This window comes from Anabrus simplex, chromosome 1, assembly GCF_040414725.1.
Source record: "Anabrus simplex isolate iqAnaSimp1 chromosome 1, ASM4041472v1, whole genome shotgun sequence".
Classification (NCBI taxonomy): Eukaryota; Metazoa; Arthropoda; class Insecta; order Orthoptera; family Tettigoniidae; genus Anabrus; species Anabrus simplex.
The window spans coordinates 1,207,101,300-1,207,119,349 of NC_090265.1; the positions used below are offsets into that span (position 1 = coordinate 1,207,101,300).

Genomic DNA, 18,050 nt, shown 5'->3' on the forward strand with positions numbered 1-18,050 from the left:
GATTATATCAGTGCCAAAATTTACAGTATAATGCAGAGGAATCCCGGCTGGAAAGACACTTTGGCCATTGCTGCTGTTCTCAAAAGGAAATTTTTTAATTTTATTTTTAGAATTTGCTTTACTTCACACCGACACAGATAGGTCTTATGGCGAAGATGAGATAGGAAAGCCCTAGGACTGGGAAGGAAGCGGCCGTGGCCTTAATGAAGGTACAGCCCCAGCATTTGCCTGGTGTGAAAATGGGAAACCACGGGAAAACCATCTTCAGAGCAGCCAACAGTGGGGTTCAAACCCAATATCTCCCAGATGCAAGCTTACAGCTGCGCACTCCTAATCGCATGGCCAACTCACCCGGTCTCAAAGGGAAAGATGTACCACAACCACCAGGTTTCACCCCTTACATACTGTTCCCTGATCTCTAAGTGGAAAAGTAATTTCTCAATTTAAAAATAGTTTTACTGTTCAAAATTTGGAACAATATCTGATTGTCCATTGTAACATGTGCCAACTAAGATTCATTTGAAATGTTCTGTTGACGTAGTTACTGTTTGGAAGAGAGAAATATGTTCAATTGTATTAATAATAATTTTTACCTTCTCCTGACTTTAGTAATCATATGCTGAGTAATTTAAATTCCAAGGAGATGGTATATTCGGGTTGGTTTTTAGTGCCTACTTTTACCATTTTTGTGCGTATTTTGTGATTTGTAAGCGCATATTTGCCTACCTATTTTGGATATTTTTAGTGCCCATAAATCCTCACCCTACTGATGACACACGAAACAGCCATAGAATGGTGGCATTTTTATCAATCATTGATCTGCATTTTAACTGTTGCCCAGGTGGCAGATTCCCTATCAATTGCTTACCTAGTTCTTAAATGATTTCAAAGATCAATCCTTAATTCCTCTTCTTACAAATTAATATTTTCCCAAATTTGTCATCTTGAATTCCAACTTTATCTTCATATTATGATCTTTCCTATCTTTAAGAGCTCTACTCAAGCTTATTCAACTACTAATGTCATTCCATGCCATCTCTCCACTCACAGCTTGGAACATACCGTTTAGGCGAGCAGCTTGTCTCCTTACTCCCCAAGTCCTTTCAGCCAAAGCTTGCAACATTTTTATCAACACTACTCATTTGTTGAAAATCACCCAGAACAAGTCACGACGCTTTCCTTTGGAACATTTCCAGTTATTGTATAAAAATACTGGTCTTATCTCTGATTCCAGTTCTTTACTCACATAATTTACATATATTTGTGACATGGATGATGAGTTTCACGTTTCCATAGTATGGAGATGGTTTTTGACACTGAATGTTGCCATCTCGTACTCACACGGGAACTATTTGGGTTAGACCAGACTAATTTCAATAAAACTTGAGTGAATGAGCAATTAACATACCCCAAATTTAACCCTGGAATGCTAACCATTCGTAAAATTTACGATCAAGGAAACGTTCTCAGTTATTTTTCAAATCCGGGCCGCTTGATAGCGCCAAGCGTTTTAGTACCTTCCTCGCTCACTCCCCACTCCTCAGTATGCTGTAAACAACAGCCGTGGATGGTATGTGTGCACCGCTACTCAGTCGATCATAAATTTTACGAGTGATTAGCTTTAACGCGACTTTAGGCATGGTGTTGTGTGTTTACGTTTTCATATCTTTTTAATTCTCGCACTGATGTATCGTCAATATTAACAAGTGTTAAAGTGTACATACGAAATGTGGACTCTTAACGTTCCCCTGACGAGGGGGACTGAAATAACTGTTACAGCAGTAGTGTACATAAACATTTATGGATATGAATACACAAGAACCTTGTTTATCCGGATTAAGTGAGACCAGAACTGATCTGGATTATCGAAAATCCGGAAAAACTAAAAAACAAATACAGTACATGTTATATAATATATTAACACAAGTCGTACAGTAATACCTTTTTTCACTTGTACAATAAAATATAAGAAAACTTCTCTTACATTTATGACTTTTATTCACTAAAATAATGTGCGAGCATTTTCTATTTTACACTTGTATAGCGTTTGCACGCAGCACGATCATAGAGACATTTTACTAACATCAGCTCTGCCGGTGTGGTTTCAGTCTGAGATTCTAAATAGGCCATCAATTTGCCCAGCTGCATTGTTGCATTTCCACGAGTCATTGTTTCTTCTGTTGGAGCGCCGGTTTCATTTTCAAATTCACCATCACTCTCGTCATTACCTGTCGAGGAACAAGAGGCAATAATTTATTCATCTGTCATTATGCCATAGCCTTAATTACAGTCAAGTTTCAACCAGCCATTTACGTCGTTCACATCTACTGGACATCCGAGCATTCGGAAATGCATGCAAATGTGTCAAGGAACTCAGAAGAGTCCACGGTTTCCCATTCTCAATTCCAGGCAAATGCCGGGACAGTACGTTTGATAGACCGCGGCCGACTTACTTCCAATTCCTGTCCTGAACTATCCTTGGCGGAAAAGAAGAATCGACCCCATAAAAGAATTACTGTACAAGTAAAAATAAATTTTTATTATTTTCGATACGGATAAACCGGAGATCCAGATTAATGAGGGCCGGATAAGCAAGGTTCTTGTGCATATGATTTCAATAACATTTCTTGCAACTGAACAACTGCTTGATGAGCGCATTTCTTCTCAAAACAGTAAAATATTGTCTTAGCGAACAATGGCTTGTTATTGCAAGGACAAGCTTCTAAAACCCTCCAAAATTGAAGGCATTCTGAATAGATTGACAGATGATTCCATTGATGAAATAAATAGTGGCCACTCTGTATATTTTATTGGATACTCAATTTGGCATGCATAAACACTTTCGTTATTTTCAGTCACAATGTGCACAGGAAGAAACTCCCATTACTTTCGTGAAGATCGTTTATGCTGAAGTTACATGAAGAATTGGTAATGCCATGGCTAAATGTAAGGATGTCAATCCCAACACTAACAAAAGCAAAAAACACATATTTCTACCATTCTCAGAGATGCAGAAGTGAACCAACCCAACGTTGTGGTGGCCAACAAATAAACAACGTGCTCCTTGTGTCCCAATCAGAAGAATAAAGGCCATTTTGTGCAGAATATCGTTCCCTTTGCTGCACGCAATGCAACAAGGAATAGTAACAGTTCATACTAGTGATTTTCAAAAATCTGTGAAGTCAAATGGTACACAGTATATATTCATATAGAAGTGCACGCTTGCTTACTCCCTGAATACAAAAAATAAACATTTTCCAAACATTTCGTGTGTCAATAATCTTAGTATCACATAAACATGTAGATAAATCTTAAATAACTATGTAAAATAATTTTTTGATGATCTAATCAAGATTTTATCATGTCAATATGCAGTATATTTAATAAAATGAAAGTTTGCAACAGATAAATAACATTCTTTCAGACATTAATTTCTAATAAAATCAGAGGTCGTAAGATTTACAAATGATTACCCTTAACATATGTCAGAGGAAGATTAGCATTCCAGGGTTAATCGCAATAATAATTTTGCTGCAAAATCACAGTAGTGTTTTAATTGCTGCAAAATAGCTGGGCAGCTCAGAGCAGTTAGCTGATGACATACAATGGTCTTGCGAATCACTTTAGAAATATAACCATTTAAAGTCACATAAAACACTTTATACCAAAACTGATATTTTGAAAGCTAGAACAGAATTTAACATTCTACAAACCTATTTTATTAACACAAACAGTATATGAACATATGTAGTATGAAATCTTGGTCAACTACACTCACTGACAAAAAATGGTTATGCACCGAGAAGGAGAGGAGGAAATGAAATGAAACTTCCATGTGTTGAGAGCTTATGTGATTTTATTTCATGTATTACAAAACCAAGTGAAACGTACAACGCTGACAGTATAAGCATACTGCTGGTCCCTTGTCAGTAGGATGTTACACCCCCTTGAGCCTGGAGACATGCTGTGGTTCAGTTTGGAAGGGTATCATACAAGTGTTGTATCCTTTCCTGAGGCAAGTTGACTCACAACAGTTGTAACTGGCCCTCGATATCCTGGATATTGGCACTGGGTGGAGGTGACGCCCGAGCTGGTGCCACACAGATTCTCTAGGACAGATCGGGGGATCTTGATGGCCAAGGGAGTACCTCAACATTATACAGGCAGTTCATAGAGACATGTGCCATATGAGGATGAGCGTTATCCTGTTGAAAGATTGTACCAGAATACTGTCTCACGAGAGGTAACACGTGATGACACAGGATGTTCGTGATGTACCACTGAGCATCAGTCTTCATGAGCCATGAATCACCTGACTTGAAGTTATACCCGAATGCTCCCCACACCATAACACCAGGAGTAACACCGGGGTCTCTCTTCAAACATTGGCAGAATATGACACCTTCCCTTGGTGCCACCATACTTGCAGATGATGATCACTTGAGGTAGTGCAGAACAGAGATTCATCGCAGAAAATGATGCAATGCTACTCATCAGCAGTCCATGCTTCCTGGGTACAGCAACACTCTAAACACAGCCGTAGTATGACTATGGTCGTCTGATGAGAAGTCGTGTGCATGTGGGTTAAGGGGTGCGGAGGGTAAGCATGGCTGCTGCACATTCGCCAATCTCCAGTCTCAAGGCTTGACAAGAAACATCGGTTCCGTCCACGGTGATTCTTGTGAACTAAGGTGCTGCTGTGAAGTTTCAAATTGGTAAAGCAATTGTGCTTTAGTTAGACACTGTCTGTAAGTGCTGCATAATGAACAGTTTAATAATGAACACGTAGCTCCTTCAGGGAGCTTGCACTGTATATCACGACTAATGTTTGTAGCTTGGTGTAGTATCTGTTACTCGTGCCGTACCTGCCGTGAGACGCAGATAGTATATGTTGTGATGTTAACGGCGGCCTACGCATGGGACAGCAATTCAGTAGGCTGGCAACTGCTTAGTCATGTACAAATGCAAATGTAAAAGATCCACCAATTCAATACATCATATATTCAGATTTTTTTTTTTTTTTTTTTTTTGCTAGCAGCTTTACGTCGCACCAACACAAAGAGGTTTTATGACGGCGATGGGATAGGAAAGGCCTGAGAGTTGGAAGGAAGCGGCCATGGCCTTAATTAAGGTACAGCCCCAGCATTTGCCTGGTGTGAAAATGAAAAACCACAGAAATCCATCTTCAGGGCTACCGACAGTGAGGTTCAAACCCACTACCTCCGGATGCAAGCTCACAGCCGCACGGCCAACTCGCCCGATGATAAAATGATTACCTTACAGCAAGATGATATACGGAACAAAAATAAAATTTTTAATAATGTAGCTGCTTAGTCTCCGATCAATTGTGCGGGATCACACGGGGTGTCTTATCGAGTCCATTATTTGCACACAGATGACAGGTGCAGACAAAGTGATTACGATGTGCTTGGCACACAATATGGCAATCTTCCCTTGGTGTGGTCAGACTTTGTCGCCCTTGATGACGCGTGTGGTTTCTCTCACATTCCCATTCAGTCCAACATTGGCCCATTGTCACATTTGAATGCCCCACATGCCTGAATATTGCATGATTAGACCAATTAGCCACATGCAACCAATGAGGCTCCTTTAAAAATCTGTCAAGAGCTGGTAATGTTGTCAAGCATGAGCAGGCAACATTCACCGTGATTCTTCACAGTGCTCACCGACCATCTGACACTATGAACGTCCCTTATATACCCCATCAGGCCTAATTACATAGTCAGGTGTTGACAACACTAATGCACTCTAGTGGCCGTTCTAGCCATTGCAGATCACTGCAACTCTAATCATTTACATAACCGCCAATGGTATGAACATGTACAAAATTATGTCCACATCGGAACATTCCTTCCAGGCGCTAAATATTTTTATCAGTAAGTGAATATAAACATGCATGCTATTAATATTTTTAATAGGAAAAAAGAGGAAATTTTAGTATTCCTGTGAGAATCATGCATTTTATCATGAAGCATCGTATCTTAATTGGTCATCCTACCCAGTTTCACTGCAACAATGCCTTTGATACATCACATTCCATTTAAAACTGTATCAACAAATTACTACTTTAAGTAGCAACAAATGACAGTTTTACATATGGAAATATAATTATATGGCAGAATGACTATTACTATTAAGTTTATTACGTCTTACGTGACCACTCTACCAAGTTTCATTGAAGTAGGGTCCAGTCCAACCCAGAGTTCCCTTATTTGTCTCATGCAGTGCAACAGGGCAGACAATAGTCTGGTACGTCTCTGACTGACATTCGTTCATCACATAGCACATGTGTAAATTCTCATCAATGCATCCAAGCTACATTTGTTTCAGTTTATACATTGCCAATGATGCCACAATCACCTTGGAGAAGGCCGCCAAGATACTGAAATATGTCCACCATCTTTATCTCTATGAAGTGATGAAACTGCAAAGATGGCATCAGTCCTTAGACGAAGTCATAAAGTGAATGACTCTGCCAATCTGCTGATTCAGGGATTCTCTGGAGGATCTTCCAACTTCATGACAGGAAGTGGATTGGATGATTGTATGCAAAGTCAGCTGAGTCACGCTTATTCTTATAGGAAACTGTTACACATATTGGCCAATTAGTTAATATACATCTGTTCTCCGTAATGGCATTGCAGACATCAGTCAGCCAGAGTATACCCATGTCGTAGAGTTCCTTCAGTTTACAGAAATCTGCAAACAGATTGTTGATTCAGATGTATTCATATCCTTCATGCTGTCCACATTACAGGGGACATAACTTACAGAGGTGAGGAATTCATTGTTGGAGAGCCGAGTGAAATGATCTTGCCATAGTAGGATTTCCTGCTTACCCTGTCTCATTACCATCCTCATCTTAAATGTTCATATAATGCTTGAGGTCTTGGAGTGTCTTCTTATGTGCTTTCGCTCAATAGGTAACTGTGCTTCTCTTCTTGAGTTTCCAGGAGACTCGGTGATGTTCCTCTCCAGCTTCAGAAACAGTTATCTTGGCTGCTCCTTTAGCAATTACATACTTCTGCCTATCTGAATAGTGTTATCTGCCTGCCATTAGTCTTACGCTCTTTTCTTCTCTAACACTTTCTCCTGCACCTCTTCAGTCCACAACCGCACCTGCTTGTCTACGTATCTGCATGCTATTTTCATGATGGTGAGGATTACTCTGGCAGTGGTGGTGACAGAGTCTCAGGTTATGTCGTTCTGGGCGATTTAGATAGGTGGGAATTCTACTTTTCCAGTCACTGGTTTATTGTGATGATGATGATGATGTTTGTTGTTTAAAGGGGCCTAATGGTACGAAATGAGACGAAATGAGATGACAAATTAAAAGTCCAAAATCCTCCACTGACCAGAATTCAAAGCGTGAGGACGAAGAATGAATGGATAGATTGATATGAAGTTAAAACGAACAGTGGATCCAACCCACAGTGAATCACATGCACAGAAGCTGACACAAAATAATAGTAGTACGGACCAAGGGACTGCTTCTATAGCACGATGCTGAATCGATTAGAATATGCTCATTCTCGAAACTGGTCCAAAATCCAGGTCATCAGCTCACATAATGGTATTTATCGCTAGTAAAGTAGAACCATGGTATTTCCCATATTTCGGTACTAATCAAGAGTAGCGTAGACTCGTGGTATTCCATACATTATGGTACGACTCACAGGTAATTAAATTTGCACCTAATGTGTTTCTCACATTGCGGCGCCCTTGACAGGCAACGCAAATCTATGGTGTTCATCACCTAAGTGTACCAACCACAGGGACTCGTACTATCCCGTGGTGTTCCACATAGAGTGGGTACTAATCATAAGGAAAGCCAGAACCATGAGTTCCTTCATCCCATGGTGTCGCTCATATAGTGCTACTAATCACAGGTACTGTAAAAGCCGTCATGCCACATTTGCTACTAATCACAAACCTATTTGGTAGGCTACCCAACATAGTGGTTCTACACGCAAGTAAAGGCGACGCATGGTGTTCCCTGCGTGGTGGTACTAATCACAAATAGTTTCATGGTTCTAATTTGATCATCCCTTGGTCGCCCCTTTTAATTGCCTCTTACGACAAGCAGAGGATACCGTGGGTGTATTCTTCGTCTGCGTCCCCCACCCACAGGGGGTCTGGTGCATTATGAGTTTGTAACTTTTGCCATGTCTTCTCTGGAGGTGCTGTTGTCCATTTGCTTTCAGCCTTTATCTTTAAATCTGTAACAAGTAGCTTGTGTCGTGGGTTGAGGTGGTCACAAAGGATAAACATGCAGTTAGGTTATGGGAAAATCATGTCTTTAAAATAAAATTGATCTGAAAGCTATTTCTGCCACTGGTGTAGGTAAAAAGATAGTTTGTACATTTATTATAATGTGTCTTGTATCCATCGTCACTGATAAAAGTAATAGTAGTATTATTTCTGGCAAGCAAGAAAATTTACAAGGAAATCTCCATGCAGATCATTATTAGCATTATTAGAGACTGAATAATCAATAAATGGACTAGGCCTATAGTGCGTATTCAGTTACTGTTCATTCACCAAAATAAATAAATCAATCAAATCACTTAGGGCAGACACCCAGATGTTAACCTACTCTTTTCTTAAATAATTCCAAAGAAGTTGGAAATTGATTGAATATCTTCCATGGTAAATTATTCCAACTTCATCTTCATATTATGATATTTCCTACCTTTTTAAAAAAACACTCAACCTTATTCATCTATTAATGTCATTCCACCCCCATCGCTCTACTGAGAGGATGGTTGTCGAGTTGTACTCCCCATTAAAACAATCATCGCCTTTACAACCTCTCTCCAATGACAGCTCGGAACATCCCGCCTATGTAGGATGCTAATTACCTATTCAATACATTAAAACTTTAAACCATTAGGAATTTATTTTTATATCCATATGAGACATGTTTCGCCTTTCATTGAAGGCATCATCAGTCACAGTACTACCTCAAGACTGATGATGCCTTCAATAAAAGGCAAAACATGTCTCATATGGAAATGGAGATAAATTCCTAATTGTTTAAAATCTTAATGTATTGAATAGGTGATATTATAAACTAATTAGCATCCTACATATAGTATCTTCAATACGGATCCATAATGATATTTATCACTTGCAACATCCCGCCTAGTCAAGCAGCTTGTCTCCTTTCTCCCAAGTCTTCCCACCCCAAAATTTGGAACATTTTCATAACACCACTCTTTTGTCGAAAATCACCCAGAACAAATCGAGCCACTTTTCTTTGGATTATTTCCAATTCTCGAATCCAGTCATCTTAACCCTTTGTTACCTGATGGTACTTTAAAGTACCATCTCATATTTCATGGCTTTGTAATTATTCAGTAAATCCTACCCTTGTATTTTCCTCATGGTACTTTCAAGTACCTAATTCTTGAAACAGAGTATTTCATTTTTGAGGTTGATATTAATGAAAAACATGGGAGATGGTTTTATTCTTAGGAGTGTAGTCATAGTGTTACCACTGTAAACAAATGACATTTTGATTGATTATTTCTTAGCTCCTATTGTTACATTCGACCTGCAAGTGATCTTAGTACATGTAAGTATGCTTCTGTAATGCAATAAAATACTCAAATTGATGAAATTTGCAATTGATGTAGATATATAGCTAGTAAATTGTGAGGTACTTAGAAGTACCGTCAGGCCATATGGAGGGTCTCATGTTAGTCATATCCAAAACCGAAAGTAAGGCTTTACTGATGCAAAATATTCGGCCGTGACAGGTTTGACGCCATACCACCATGTTACACATCAATGACAATTCTAAAATTCCAGAAAATAACATGGACAAGCTTCACAAAGTTAGGCCATTGGTAACAGCATTCAATGGTCATTTTCCAGACATTTACAAGGGAACAAGGGAACTTAGCATCGATGACTCAATGATTTTGTTCAAGGGAAGTAGTAGTATCGAGCAGTACAATCCCCTGAAACCAATAAAAGGGGATTATAAACTGTGGTGCATTGCAGATCTGAGGGGGTACATTGTGAAATTTGACATCTGTCAAGGGAAGAATCAGTCCCTAGAACAAGAATTTCAGAATTATAGAATCATGGGCTTGGGGAAAGACTTGTGCTAAGCCTATCAAAGCCATTCTGGGGGCAACACAGAAAATTGTACTTTGATAACTATTTTGCTTCTCTCCCACTTCTTGAAAGGTTGAAAGATAAAAATACTCTAGCTTGTGGAACCATTAGAGTGATTAGAAAAGGAATCCCACAGAATTTTATGTCTGAAAAAGAAATGAAAAGGGGGTGTTCTGACCATAGAATTTCTTCGATGGACATCAGTTTTTCTATGGAAGGACAGTGAAGGTGTGTGCTTAGCATCGAATTTCCATGGAACAGAAGCCACAACTGTTTCTAGGAAACAGAAGGATGGAAGTAATATTACTGCTGATTGGCCGGTTGTTGTGCAAGGCTACAATTCACACATGGGTGGAGTGGACCATGCTGACAGACTTCGAGGGGTGTATGGTTTAGACCGTCGGTCCAAAAAATGGTAGCATAGATTATTTTGGGGAATGATTGAGATAGCATTTGTCAATACCTACATCATATACTGTAATCTGCATGAAATAGTCCCTCTAATGGCATTCTGGCGTAATGTGGCCCTAGGACTGATGGACCAGAAAGAAATTCCTCTTCCAGCAAAACTTTCACGTGATATGAGGTCACCAAAGTCACCAGAGCAAACTTGTCTACCAAAAAGGAGGAACACAGAATATTCCGTGCCCAGTGATGTCAAGACTAAGTAATCGTGGAAATCATTTTGTTGCTTTTGTAAAAATATCATAGTCGATGTGAAGTGTGTTCAAGAAAGAAGATGCAGTCAAGACCGCATTCAAAGTGTACTACATGTAGTGTGTTTCTTTGCTGCAATGAATTACAGAGTATCATAATGTGTCAGTTGTATATGACGTATGCAAGATGTTCTACATATGAACAATAATATTAGGAAACACTCTTATTAGGCATATTTGCTTTAAATTTTGCTTGTACATTTTTGTAATAGTTTTAGGTATGAAAAACATGTTCTACTAATATTTTGAGATAATAAATGTGATATAATTCCAAAATGTTAACATTCTTACCTATCCGAATATGAAGCGTCCAACACGCCTGACGGTACTTAGAAGTACCAGGCCCCAAAAACATACCAAACATTAAAATTATGATTTGAAAATATTAGCATTTACTATATGAACATATTCCATTAGAATAAGGTGATAAAACCAAGTATACTTCTTATTTTTCACTATTCAGGCAACAAAGGGTTAATGAGAGTCCCATACACTGGAACCCTACTCTAAATGTGGTCTTACCAGAGACTTATATGCCTTCTACTTTACATCTTTACTACAACTTCCAAATACCCTCATTACCATATGAAGAGATCTGTAATCTTTATTTACAATCATGTTTATGTGATTACCCTAATGAACATCTTTCCTTATATTAAGGGGAGGAGGTACCCCATATCATCACAATGTTAATTTTCCCTACTACACATTTGGAGAAGATTACCAAGAATATCACTATGAAATTCGGTACACATACAGCTTGAGGGCTTTTGTCTCAATAATAAACAGACAGAATTGATATACTTTTTTAACAGACACTGATTTTTATTGATATTTTAGACTTTGTAGCCAAATAAATTCAACAATTTTTGATGATATGATGCTTGTTGTTTAAAGGAGCCTAAGATCTAAGGTCATCGGCCCACCAACAATTTTTAATAAGGTTAAAAAGCTACAAAATGCATAAAACAACCTATAGTTCTTTTTTTCTTTAACAGTTGCTTTACACTGCACCGACACAGAGAGGTCTAATGGCGATGATGGGATAGGAAATGGCTGGGAGTGGGAAGGAAGCATCTGTGGCCTTAATTAAGGTACAGCCCCAGCATTTACCTGGTGTGAAAATGGGAAACCACAAAAAACCATCTTCAAGGCTGCCAACAGAGGGGTTCGAACCCACTATACCCCGAATGCAAGCTGACAGTTGCGCGCCCCTAACCGCATGGCCAACTCCCTCAGTACAACCAATACTTTAGTACAAGTGACTAAAATTTCATGCTAATGTGCCTAGTGGTTACTAAAATACTGGTACCCTTTCCTGAAATAAACACAAATGGAGAAACAACAAATTACAATTGCATACCAGCACCACATTCTGGATAATCAGTCAACACCATCTTTTCTAGAGCTTTTCTGATTTATCTGCACAGTTCTTGATGCTTAGAAGATAACAGAAACATCCAGGTAAGACATTTTACTCTTATCAATTTCTAGAAATATGTGGAGGGTGTTCACTCCTGACTGTCTCTAACTGCTGCATTTCTTTCATCCTACCACCACACTCCACACTGAAAGTTATTACAGCATCATAAATTACAATGAAACATGAGTGATATCCTAAAAACTCTGTTTTTGGAACTCTACTTCATATGAGTGTTGAATGATTCAACAGGGTTCAGACTTAAAATATTTAAGGAGCATTTCTGGATCAGCAAATCTCCTGAGCACAGGCTCTACAATGAAAGCAGCTACAACGCAAATGGACACAACAAAAAAATCCTTTTATCTATGGCATTCTAATACTCAAAATGAATTGCACATGAAATGTAACTATGAAGTATGCATAAGTATGTTTGCTATTGACTACTTTAAAAAAAAAAAAAAAAGACCACCTCTACTAAAAATAAAATGTACTTTCTGGGGTGAAGAAACAGAGTTCTACAAGGTTTGGTCTTGATAAAAGTGAGGCAAAGTGCAATGTACATGACTGTTTTTCAAGGTTGGACAACAACTTAACGAGCATTTTTTGGAGACATATCAATTACAAAGCAGATAAGAATTCAGTTAGGTCCACTGCTTTTTTTTTTTTTTTCCAAATTCTTCCTCCACTTGCAGGCTGCTAAAGGCAAAGAATACACAAACAATTTCATTCAAAAATACAAAATAAATTACGCCTCAGTCTGGCGAGTATAAGTGGTGTCCGAGTATCAAAAGAGAACCCCTGAGCGCTTTCAGCCCCCAGTCAATGAACTCCTTGGTATTGATGTTAAAGGTCTTCAGTTCTATCGTCTTCTTAGGGATTGCCCCTCTCGCACCGATCATAAGACCCCTCACTTCTATGTCGTCCAGTTCGTGTTTATTCTTATAATACGGCACTGTAAGCAGGTAAAGACTTATTTTCTTGGTCCACTTCGTCTGGTTGGTCGGAGTGTGTTTTGAATCTTACTGTGGGGTCTAATATATATCCTTTCTTCCCTTTAATTGCGATCATATCAATCCTCCTCGTGCTGCCATTTACTCCAATGCCATGGACTTCCTTATGCTCTTAAAATCCTTTCTCATAGAGCGTCTGTGCTATGGATGACCTGATGTGATGTCTAGTGTTTCGAAGACACCGAAGGCACAGGAACCCAAGATGTGAGGTAATGTTTGTCTCACTACATCTTCTGCAGTAGTTACCATCAAGGGACCTTCTTGGTACAGCTCTTACAGGTGCAACGTTACATGCCATTTTCAGCGCATCTCTCCACTCAGTGCTAGAAAGACCATCATGGTTTCTAACCCAGCGGTTTGCGGGAGGGAACTCCTTGTACAGACACACTCCCTGACCTTTACTTCTCAATGGCACCATTTTTCAAATTCAGATTCTCGTAATTTATTTCTGAGTTTCTTGGTGTCATACTCACCGTGCCTGTTCCCCATATCCTCAGTTTTACCATTTACGTTTAACTCAGTTAAACAACTGTTAATTTCTTCATCTAGGTTTCTAGTGGCTTCGATATATTGGTTCTCCTCCCGTTTCAGAATGTTGTAGCTGTTTATATTCTGAATCAAGGCTTCCCAGCTTGCTCTAAAAACACCTAACCCTTTACACAGTAGCCTAATGACTTGTCCCTCGATATTCTCTCAGAGAAAAAAACTGGGCAACTAAGGCAATAACTTCACAGTGCCTTACAAATAATCTACAAATCTATTGTGTGCAAACTAAATTTTTAAAAAATGATATATCTTCTGAGTCAGAAATTACACACAAATCAGCTTTCAGCAGGACAAAAAGATACTGAAATTAAGTGTGTGACTAGACTATTTCTATTCATGTTTCCAAAACTCTTGAGATATCTTATTTATTTATTTATTTATTTATTTATTTATTTATTCTAAGTTCATTTCCTTTTAGTAGATAATTTTGTGCATCTAGCACAGAAAAATAGAATATTTTGCTTAAACATTAAAGGGATTTAGATACAGATGTTATGATTGCTTTCTGCATGGTCTTGATGCATTCTACAGTCTCTTGGAGGGTAGGCAAAAAATTTTACAATATTTTCACACTTATATAATTTAAGTTACACTAAAAAATATAAACTTCTGTAAGTTGAAATCAACCAACAGCTCTTGTACTACAGAATGATAACATGCTTCCTACGTTTATTTCCAGCATAAAAAGTTTATTGGGGCCGATGACCTAGACGATATGCCCTTTTCAACAACAAGCACCATCATCATCAAAACACTTATTTCCTTTCTCAGTAAATGAAATCCATTCCTGTTATGCCTGTAAGGTGTTTTTTTTTTTTTTTTTTTTTTGGAAGATGAGTGTGTAATAAATGTATGGCATAATAACATGGGTGCATGCAGGATCTTTTCCAGGGTGAGGGGAGGCACATCAATTTTCTTTAATATAAAAACCAATATAATGTCAGCAACATTAAATTTCTGGTTATAATAGATGCTAGATGACTGTCAGTAAGTTCAGTTTATGAAATAATCTGGTATGATATTAAACAACTGAACATTAACCTTTTTAGAATTCCAGGGGAGGGGGGCAAGCGAGCCCCCGCCCCCTTGCGGGCGCCCATGCATAACAACAATCTTTGAGTTAGCGATGACCTAGATGTAAGGTCCCTTTAAACAACAAATAATAATCTTTTACGTCTATCATGGGAAATTATTTTAAGAGAATGTAACAAATTCTCAGAAAAGTTAGGTTTTCATGATCTGTACCAAGTGCACACCCAATTGGACGACTTCGAAGGAATTAAGACTTTTCAATCATATCTTCGTTGAGCTTCTTCATACCCCAAAATTGTATCAACCTATTTTCCAGTGTTCAAAAAAATATCTGCATTCCTGAAAGGATAAGAATTAAACTCTAGGTAATATGGTGTGGGATTTTCAACAGCTACCGTACCTTTGAAACTTTGAGTCTTCAAATTTGTCGGTATAACTTTCCCACTTCAGGAAGAAATGCAGCCACTTAATGAGTAAATGAGTAATGAATAAAAATGTGGTGATCATATTAACAACGTATTACGTATTGAAAAAAGCTGGATCAATCAAATTTCCTTCCATTGTATGTTATCTCCTTTCAATACGGACCAGATATGAAGTTTTTAATGTTGACTTAATGAGTCTCTAGTAAACCAGCCGTCGATGAATATAAAGAAATCATAAGGTAAACACAGTTTTGAAAATTGGACTAGACCTAATGGTCAAAATAATGTCTTGCTTTTTTATCTTTTTTTTTTTTTTCTAATCGAAAGTTCCACGACCAAAAATATTGTCATGTTAATCCTATGAGACGTATCTGACAACTTCAGCTAAAGTTATACTTTAATGAATCCTTTCAAGTAATACGCAAGCAGCACCGCCGGGTTTATAACAAATTAATACACACATTAAAACACAGTAGGAAATAAGGTTACCATGTAAACAACCTGTTGCCATCGTTAACGCCTACCTGTTTGAAACGTGTTTCGTCTATTGCTACCGGCAACAGATCGTTGTTTCCATGTCACCGATTGAAGCTCTAAGAAAAATATCACTGCATCCAACAATGACCCAACATTCATTCGAAAATTCCCTACTATAAAAAAAATTACGGAAGAATTAACATTTCTAAACGAGATAAGTATTACAATTATGTTTTATGGTTCTAGGATTAAAATATTGGTACTATTACCCAACCTAATCCAGCATGAAAGAGCAGCAAAATAAAAATGCAGGAGCAGTGTAGCAAACACAAAAATGTTTCCTACTCTAAATTTCTGTAAAAAAAAATATCATAAATTACGAAATGAAGCAAAATGTGTTGGGACCACAACTTTAATCCACCTTCTCCGAAATACTTGGAGGTACTGTGCTTGAGTTGCACTGTGTGCCTACATCATTCCCACTAAAACACAAGTGAATTCGAAAGTAGTTGCTTCAATCTGAAATGCTGCTTGCACCGACTTATGTGGTTTCTCACACTCAGTTTTCACAACAAATTAATGAGTTTCCTGTTTAGAAGATGTATACATATTTGAGCATTTCATTCGTTTATTCGCTCTTTCAAACCGGGATACATCACATTCTCTTTTCGGTTTCTTCTTATAGCTCTCATGAACAGGGCCGGAACTAGTTGATTTGTCTGGGGGGTAACGGTCAGTTTGACGCCCCCCATTCCCCAATCACCCACCCTTCCCACACCCTGCCACAACAATATAATACCTCCGTAAGCTATATTTTTAGGTGCGGCAGTTGAAATTACACAACATACGTGTACTATTAAGAAGTTTCATTTATGAAAAAACACTTACAGTATATTAATATGCTGATAAATATTAATACCTACATTACACTTATATCGAAAAACTCTTACATGAATACACATATACATGACTAATACAAATAATTTGTTTGCAGTGTAACTCAATTGTAACTACGCAAAAATGTATGTATCGTACCTCAACATTGAATTCTTCGAGCCTAATTAGCTGCAAATGTACTGATGTCGTCAAAGTTGATAAGGGATGCTCGTTTCTGTTCAATTGATATTATACTTAGATTAGAGACTCTCTTCTGCCCCATTGTACTTCTCATGTAGTATTTGATGATTTGATGATTCAGATGACACTGTAACTGGCAACGTGAGAAACATTCTCAGTGCAGTCGTAATGTTAGGGTAGCCTTTCTAGGTCGGGGCCACCAAATTAGGCGGGTCAGAGAAATTACGCTGTTGCCAAGGTTATATATATACTGGCGAAGAAATGTCCAAACAGTGTTGCCACTGGGCAAAGATGGTTCGTACTAAATTTTCCCCTAAAAAAGGTACTAGATTAAGGAAAAAAGTACTAAATCCTCTTAAAAGAAAATAGTGGAGTAGAATTATTCATAAAGGCAGTACATAAAACAAAGTATATTTATAAAAATGACGCATATATTAAATGAGAAGTTTGTATTATCAGAACTTACCGGTTTTGTTATCTATGATGGGAAGCAGCAATGTTGCAGTTTCAATCACCACCGTCACAAAACTCCCAGTTCCAAGCTGGCTACGTGTTAAGAGTCATTTATTTATGTTTAGAATTTCTGTTAAAAAAAACACTCTCTCTCTCGCTCTCTCTCCTTATCTTCATACACTAGGCTACCCAAAAGTTGGCTGTCTTTTAGAATATATTCACATGCATTTCCCATTTTGCTTTTCTCTTAGTCCTTCGAAAACATTGCCAAAGCGATCAACTGTTTTGATATATTAAGATTTTGGGAAGACGAGTGTTTTAGTTTCTACTTTGTTAGGAGGTGCCCATTCAACATACAGGATTGAATGTTGTTTCTCACTTTGGTCTTATAAATAGTGAAAGCAGGAAAGAAAAAAAACGTTCTGTTGGAGCTGAATAATTTGGTAAACAGCGAACTACCTTCAAAAATTTCGTTCATTTTAGAAAGATGTAGTCGCCTACATGATTTTTCATTCCGGAAAGAGAGTTCCAAAATTTCATTAATTCTTACTTTTCTTTCAGCGATTCTGTGGACTGGTTTGTTAATAAGGAAGCCATACTTTCCAGAGGCGACTCAGTTAAGTGTCTCAGTCTGTCTGTCAAACACACAAGTTCAATAGAAACATTGTTTAATAGTGTGTTTTACGGGTATGATCTAATATAATATTTATATTGAGCTTGTGTGTTCGACAGACTGAAAATTTTA

The 18,050-nt window shown here is 38.0% G+C and overlaps 1 protein-coding gene across 4 annotated transcripts in view; it reads right to left on the bottom strand.

Annotated features, from left to right (window-relative positions):
• Window positions 1–15,875, bottom strand: part of Rab27 (RAS oncogene family member Rab27) — a 169,483-nt gene extending 153,608 nt beyond the window's left edge. Inside the window, exons 1-2 of one of the 4 annotated variants that reach the window (XM_067137558.2) lie at window positions 15,823–15,869; window positions 2,084–2,228 (exon numbers count right to left, since the gene is read on the bottom strand). In XM_067137558.2, coding sequence (XP_066993659.2) covers window positions 2,084–2,169 — 86 coding nt within the window. In that variant the 5' untranslated portion in view covers window positions 2,170–2,228; window positions 15,823–15,869. Of the gene's footprint in view, window positions 1–2,083; window positions 2,229–15,273; window positions 15,609–15,787 lie in introns of those variants that run through there. The other 3 variants (XM_067137559.2, XM_067137560.2, XM_067137557.2) reach the window with 3 other exon arrangements.
• Window positions 15,876–18,050: the final 2,175 nt, after the last annotated feature.